Source organism: Echinops telfairi, unplaced genomic scaffold (assembly GCF_000313985.2).
Source record: "Echinops telfairi isolate 266 unplaced genomic scaffold, ASM31398v2 ScPeMD7_3533;HRSCAF=4204_0, whole genome shotgun sequence".
Lineage (NCBI taxonomy): Eukaryota > Metazoa > Chordata > Mammalia > Afrosoricida > Tenrecidae > Echinops > Echinops telfairi.
In genome coordinates, this window is record NW_022107431.1 from 8,169,330 (window position 1) to 8,177,206 (window position 7,877).

The 7,877-nt window shown below is 48.6% G+C and overlaps 1 protein-coding gene across 2 annotated transcripts in view; it reads right to left on the bottom strand.

Moving 5' to 3' along the window:
- PNLDC1 (PARN like ribonuclease domain containing exonuclease 1) overlaps positions 1 to 6,978 on the bottom strand; it is a 35,834-nt gene extending 28,856 nt beyond the window's left edge. For both annotated transcript variants that reach the window (XM_030886861.2, XM_045294599.1), the window contains exons 1-3: positions 6,902 to 6,978; positions 6,398 to 6,455; positions 6,145 to 6,218 (exon numbers count right to left, since the gene is read on the bottom strand). In XM_030886861.2, coding sequence (XP_030742721.1) covers positions 6,145 to 6,218; positions 6,398 to 6,455; positions 6,902 to 6,977 — 208 coding nt within the window. In that variant the 5' untranslated portion in view covers position 6,978. The remainder of the gene's footprint in view (positions 1 to 6,144; positions 6,219 to 6,397; positions 6,456 to 6,901) is intronic.
- Positions 6,979 to 7,877: the final 899 nt, after the last annotated feature.

Consider the following 7,877-nt stretch of genomic DNA (forward strand, 5'->3'; position numbering starts at 1 on the left):
AGAGAATGTTTTGAAAATGATGATGGTGGCAGATGTGCAAAGGTGCTCGACACAATGGATGGATGGATGGATGGTGATAAAAGCTGTATATAGTGATTTTTTAAAAGAAGTGGCCATGTACTTTTCAGAGGTCCTACAATAGGAAAAACAACAGAAAACTAACAAAGGCCAAGGCCAAAATGATTCAGAGAAAACACACATATAGCTGTTCACTGCCTCTCAATATCAAGAGGGGTCAGCAGAATCCTGCCCAAGGGTTGTTTGCATTTTAAAGTTTTACTGGAAAAAAACACATATAGTTTGTAGCTGGCTTCTCCCTACAACCAGCAGCTTTTTAAAATTACTATTAAAAATCATTTTATTGGGAGCTCGTACAACTCATCACAATCCACACATCCATCCATTGTGTCAAGCACATTTGTACATATGTTGCCATCATCATTCTCAAGCCATTTGCTTTCTACTTGAGCCCTTGGTATCAGCTCATTTCCCCCCTCCCCCCCTCCTGAGCCCTTGATAATTTATAAATTATTATTTTTTCATGTCTTTCACTGTCCGATGTCTCCCTTTACCCCCTTGTCTGTTGTCCATCCCCCTGGGAGGTGGTTACAGGTAGGTCATTGTGACCAGTTCCCCTTTTCTGCCCCCTTTCCCCTTCCCCTCCTGCTATGGCTACTCTCAATATTGGTCCCAAGGAGTTTATCTGTCCTTATTCCCTGTGTTTCCAGCCCTTATCTGTAACTGTGTACATGCTCTGGTCTAGCCAGATTTGTAAGGGAGAACTGGGATTATGATAGTGGGGGTGGGGGCGGGGAAGAAGCATTCAAGAACCAGAGGAAAGCTGTATGTTTCATCAGTGCTATACTGCACCCTGACTGGCCCATCTTCTCCCCGTGACCCTTCTTCCATCAGGGGATGTCCAATTGTCTACAGATGGGCTTTGGGTCCCCACTCTGCACTCCCCCTCATTCACAACCAATAGCTCCTAACAGTGTGTCCTTCTGTGGTTCACAGAACCACTCGAGGGCACCTGACAACCACAGCATGCAGCCCTTTATGGAGACACGTTGCAAGCTCCTGTTTTAAAATGTACATCAAAATAGCAATTCTCTTGTGTGTCTGCTGTACGGCTGTCGTCGCAGAGCACTTCACGGTTAGCTCGGCTCCCGGCGACCCCGTGTCCGAAAGAAAAACCACCACCCGGTCCTGCACCCCCTTCACGGTCCTCACCAATGAGGTCCTCATGGTCCTCATCCAAGCCCACTGATAGACTTGCTATTTCCATCCATCTGCTGGGTCTCCCATTTGTGGGCTGACCTTCCACTCTACCAAGCACGATGTTCTGCTCCCAGGACTGGTCCTTGCATCCCCAGAGTCCCCGAGATAAAGCCTTGCCATCCTTCCCCAGCACCACAATTCAAAGGCATCTATTCTTCCTGTCTTCTTGATTCCCTGCCCACCTTTCGCATACAGATCAGAATGGTTACAAACATAACGGCTCGGGTCACAGTGATATAGTTGCTTTGACATTTTAAAGAGGCTCTTCTTCGCAGATGTGTCCCGGGAAGCACGTTGGCTCACTTCTTGCTGGCTCCTGCCACTGAGGTTGATGGTGGAGCCAAGTAAAATTAACTCCTTGACAACTTCACTCTCTTCTCCCGTTAGCATGATGTCGCTTACGAGTCCAGGGGTGAGGATTTTCGCTTTATGTTAAGTTGTAATCCACAGGGAAGGCTGTGGTTGATCTTCCCAGTGCTTCAAGGCTTCCTTGCTTTCAGCAAGCAAATTTGCGCCGTCTATGTATCTCCGGTTGCTAGTCTCCTTCCAGTCCCGATGCCACAGTCTTCTCAGATTTTCTCAGCATACAGACTGAATAATATGGTGAAAGGACACAGCCCTCGTGCACAGCGTACTGGATTTTAAACATGCAGCATCCCTCGTTCTGTTCCAAGGACTACTTCTTGGTCTACTTACACGTTCCGCAGAAGCGCAGTAAAGTGTTCAGGAATTCCCGTTCTTCTCAACACCATCCATGGATCATTTTGATGCCTTCTCAGGGCCAACAAGACACAAGCAAACATCGTTCTGGCACTCTGTGCTCTCAGCCACTATCCATCTGGCATCAGCAATGATACCATTTGTTTGACATCCTCTTCTGAAGCCAGCTTGAATGTCTGGACATTTCCTATCAATGTACTTCTCCAACCCTTTTTAAATTACCTTCCGCAAAGTGTCCCTTGCATATTATTTAATGTAGTTTGATCATTTCCACATTCTGTTGGCTCATCTTTCTTTGGAATGGGCACAATTATGAATCTGCTCTAGCAGGTTAGCTGTCTGACAGATTTCTTGGCATGGATGAGTGAGTGCTTCCAGTGCTTCATCAGCTTTCTGAAACACTTCAACTGGTCTCCCACCAATTCCTGAACACTTGTTTTTGGCTAATGACTTCAGCACCATTGGTTCTTGATCACATGACCTCCTGAAATGGCTGACAGTCAACCACTTCTTTTTGACACAGTGACTCTGTGCATTCCTTCCATCTATTTCTTCTAAATAGTTTCACTGATATAAGAGGCAGTACCCCCCAAAACCGGAATTGCGCTGGGTAGAGCAGAGCTATCAAAGGCGAGCATTGAGCAACTCGCTCTGAGTTAGTACACTCAGTGGCGTTGCCTGGGAAGGTTCTCTCTGGTTACAGATGCACACTGTTTTTCATAAAAGCAGTTTCACGCAAACCTTGTTTATTGTGACGGTCGATTTAAGAGAACAGTGTGCATCTGTGAAATTTTATTTTCTGCTCGGGAAAAATGCTGCAGAAACTCTTGTGATGTTGAACACAGCTTACAAGGAAAGCACTATGGGAAAACTCAAGTGTACGAGTTGTTTTCTCGTTTCAAAAAAGGAGAAATGTTGACTGATGACAACCTCTTCTGGACATGGACGAAAATGTCGACTCGGAGTTCGTTCCCCCAGATCAGACTGTTAATCAAGCTTTCTATTTAGAGGTTCTGAAAAGATTGTATAACAGTGTACAACAAAAAAGGTCTGGTTTGTGGTAGACCGGGGACTGGTTTTGCCACCACAACAATGCACCTGCTCAAACAGCCATCTCAGTGCGCCAGTTTTGGGCAAAAACCAGTATGTTCTCTTGCCCCACGCACCTTAGTCACCTGACCTCACTCCATGGGGCTTCTTTTGTTTCATGAAAGGGACATGAAAGGTTAGTGATTTGATGACCTAGAAAAAAACGAGGGAGGTGCTGTCGGCGATCCAAACAGATCAGATTGAAAAATATTTCCAAGAATGGAATAGTAGATTTGACAAATGTGTAGTGGAGATTAATTTGAAGGTGGTAAGGTTGTTTTGTAAAAAAAATTTGTAATTACATAGCTTTGAAAAAAATTCTTTTTTGGGGGGGGTACCCCTCATATAATTTACATATCATAAACTTCAATCACATTAAAAAGAGTTGCACAATCATCATTATAATCAACTCTAGAACATTTCCCCCTTCTTGTACTCCCTTTTATTAGCTCCCCATTTCCCCTTTGACACCCCCCCAATAAGCCATTAATCAGTTACTGTCTCTATAGGTTTACCTATCGTGGATTTCACATACAGATAAGCCAGCATGCGTGAGTACACATACCCACACTATCAACAGCAAAACAATCCAGAGAAAAACCTCGATTGAAAAGCAGTAGCTATTAAAAACTAGAACACGTTTAAAATGGGCCCAGAGGGAGATTAAATGATAAAGTGTTAGATTTTAACCTAACTGCTTCTCCAACCCTCCACTTTCCATTGCGCTCTGCATGAGAGCTGCAATGAGAGCCCCTGCACGGCTTAAAACAATGAAACAACTTTAAAACGGGTCAAAAGGAAGGTCAAATGATAAGGTAGTACATTTTAACCCAACTACCTCTGCCATACTCAAGTTTACCATGCTCTCCGTCTGCTACCGGTAACAGTGCTACTCAATCCCCTGTGGTCAGTAGCCATACATCTTCTTCAATCTTCTTTTGAGGCTTCCTACATCCTTCAATAGTTTGTCCAAAGAATCATCGCATACTGCAATTCCAGGATTAAATCTTCTCTGTACTCCGCCTTGCAAAATGCCCCACGTGTTCTCCTTTCTAGTTTTCGAACCCCAGGTCTCTGCACATTTCATTTTTTTAGTTTGTCTTCTAGAGCCGCCCTTTGAAATTTCCTCTTTTGTTCTTTCGCTCTATCACTTCTTCCCCATCACCTTAGCTGATTTACATTCAAGAGGAAGTTCCAGAGTGTCTTCTGACCTCTAGTTGGTCTTTTCCTTCTTTGCCGTCTTTCACCGTGATGTCTTTGATTGTCACCCCACAACTCGTATGGTCTTCAGTCATTAGTGTCCAAGGCTTCAAATCAATTCTGGCGATGGTCTCTAGATTCAGGTGGAAGATACTCCAGGTTCTATTTTGGCTCTTAGGATCCTGTTTTCATTTCCTCAGCTTCAGCTTGAACTTGAATCCCTCTACTCAAAAAACAAAACTCGCTGCCATTGAGTCGATTGCAACTCACAGCGACCGTGGAGAACAGGGTATGAGTTCCTGAGACTGTAATTCTTTGTGGGAGTAGAAAGCCCCATCTTTCCCCCAAGGAGCTGATCATGGTTTTGAACCGCTAACCTTGCAGCTGGCAGCCCAATGCGTAACCACTTCCACCACCGGAAATGCAATGACTGGAGAAGGAAGCAGGTGTGTTCACTAGTGCTGGTCGGTAAGTCCCTGTAAACTCTGTGGGTGGGTGGCAGGAAGAGTTGGGCAAAGTCTACCAGCAGTTTAAAGCACCCGTTCTTTACCTCTCCACGTCCACTGCTACAGCAGAGCAGATGCATAGGTGCCTCACAAAAGGGGCAATAAGACACAAATATCAAGATGTACCAGACATGAATGGTAACAGAAGCATGCATGATTACGATAAGCAATTGGCAGACACAGTCACCATTAGAGCACGACACCACTGTTGAGAACGAATGCACGGCCGGTGTGTGCGGCTACGGGAGCTCTCCAAACCCCACTGACTGAATAAGGAAGGTGCAGAGCAAAGCGTCCACAGGATGAGCTTGTTTGGGTGCGTTTTCTTCAAAAACAAAAGTAAAACCATACACACTTTCCCCTGAAAGATGAACAAGAATAACACCAAGTCCCTTAAAGCTGATTTATTTCAGCATTTGTCATTGTGTTGTATCTCAAAAAACTGTGCTGTAGATCCGAACCTCTAGGCCTCTGGCTATAATCTCATCTGGGGATGGGTCTTTGTTATGTTAATGAGAAAGGGTTCTTGTGAGTTCAGGGAAAACTCATGGGAGTAGGAAGCCTCATCTTTCTCCCTAGGAGCAGTTGGTGGTTTTGAACTCCAGATCTTGCAGGTAGTAGCCCAACCTATAACCACTAAGCTACCAGGGCTCCTCTTCTTGAGTCAAGACCTTACATAATATAAAGGAGCCAATTAAGGAAACAGAGGTGGCGTATTTTTAAAAAAATCAGATGTATATATGTATGGTGATAAGAGTTGTATGAGCTCCTAATTAAATGATTAAAAAATATACACGAAATGTAACCATTAAAGAAAATACAGAAACAAAAAGTAAAGCCAAGCCAAAGACTAAAGACCTTTCCCAAGGGCCGACAAAAGAAAGCCATCCCCTAGGGCCCACACGCAAAATTCTAACGCATAGTCCCTTAAACAGAGAGAAAATAAATGCGTGTTTGTTGAGCCACCTACTGGCGGCATTTCTTATAGCAACGCCAGCGGACCCGGTTGGGGCCACAGTGCTGCCAGTGCAAGCTTCTGCTTGGTTCCAAAGAGCTAGGGCTCACGGGTGGAGAAAGACAGGGCTTCATGGCGCCAGGAGTCGCAGTCTCAGAAACCCACGGGGAAGGTCTACCCTGTCCTATAGGGTCGTTATGAGCCGGCATCGACTGATAGCCGCCGAGTTTGCTCTAGGGGGGTCTCAAAGCCTGCCCTGCCCCAAACTAGACCAAGCATGCAAACCGAAGCCGGCATGTCTGCCAAGGGGCAGGCCTGTTTGCACCAGTCGACCCCCAGCCAGCAGCATAGGCGGCCTCTTGGCCGGCTTCACACACAGCTGAAAGTTGAACTCACCAATCTGGCAGATTGTGAATTGCTGGACACTCAGCCTGGTCTTTAGATACCACTCGGAGGGCAGGTCAAACAGGCTGTGGGCAACAGGCGCGTCACCCCACAGGCACCGGGGCGCCTCGTTCCCAGAGGCCGGCCCTGCACCGCGACGTCCTCCCCCCACCCCCCACGCCCTCACCCCTCCCCCTCCCTCCCCACAGCCTGGCGCTGGGCTAACACGAGGGGGTGGCACAGCCTCTGCCGGACTCCACTTTACCTGATCTGCTGGGGTCCGGGCAAGTTGGAGCGCAGGCCCGTGAACTCTATGTCCAGTGCTGCGGGAGGGGGCGGGAGACAAGAGGTCCCACGAAGACCCTGACACCCCAAGGTGGATGCTTCGGGTGGCACACGTTCTCGGTGCCCGCAAAGCCAGGTGCGGTCAGGAGGGAACATGTAGGATGCAGGGGGCCGAAGCCAGAGGGGGCTGGCAACCTTGTGGGTCCACCCAGCCTCGCAGCGTGGGGCCAGCCTGGCTCTCTAACCCCCACCCCACCCTCACCCCCATCGCCTCCTCTACAGGGCTTGGAACCCTCAGGCCAGGCTGAGTCTAACTGGGGTGGAGCTTCCCCACCCCCACGCCACCCCCAAAGGACCAGACGCCGGCCTGGGCCCAAGGCCCTTCCCCTGCGCTGTCCGGGCTGCCCAGTCTCGCTAGCGTCCCCCAGCCCCTGCCCTGGGCGCGCCCCCCCCTCCCCCGCCCCCAGGGCTGCAGGCACCTTACCCACGAAGTCAGCCCCGAGAACCAGCTCCTGCAGCATGGGCAAGATCTGCTCGAACTCCTCGGCGCTCACGTCCATGGCCGCACAGGCCCACTGGAGGCCACGTGGCACCGCGTGCTGCTCACTTCCGCCTGTGCCGCCGCAACGGCCCACGGGACGCGCGCCCGGAAGGCAGGGACCACAGGGCCACGGGACCTGCACCGGTAGCCCGTCTCCACTCGGGCTCCCACCAGCCACGCCCCCACCACGCTGACCCTCCACCAATCCCCGGGCCTCCCACCAGCCCCTGCCTCCCGCCCCCACCAGCCGCACCTCCACCACCCGCTGCTACCTCCCCACAGGCGAACCGTGTACCACTTGCTCACTAGGGGCTGTCACCAGTCTGCATCCCATGCAAACAGTTAGCTCGCTGGGTTTGTTCATCAGTCTAACCAGAGGCACCTTGGAAGAGTCCTGCAGCTCCACTTCCCCCAAACCCAGCTGCAGACAACCCCAGGGGGCCCAGCTGTGCTCTGACAATCAATTGGCAGGGGAATTTCCTTGGGGTTGTGGCCTGCAGTCAATAGATGAGGGGGCTTCAAAAGGTATGTGGGAAAATGGGAGTTTAAAGATGATGCAATTTTTCCAAAACCGTTTCCCCCCCTCACATTTTATCTTCATATTTTTTATTTCTGTTCTTTTTTATTTTATTTTTTAAAATAATTTTATTGGGGGCTCATCCAACTCATCACAATCCATATAGCTATCCATTGTGTCAAGCACATTTGTACATTTGTTGCCATCATCCTCAAAACATTTTTTTTCTACTTGAGCCCTTGGTATCAGCTCCTCGTTTTTTCCCCTCCCTTTCCTCCCTCATGAACCCTTGATAATTTTTTTGCCCATGTTTTACACTAACCAATGTCACTCTTCACCCACTTTTCTGTTGTTCATCCCCCTGGGAGGGGGTTATATTAGATCATTGTGATAGGTTCCCCC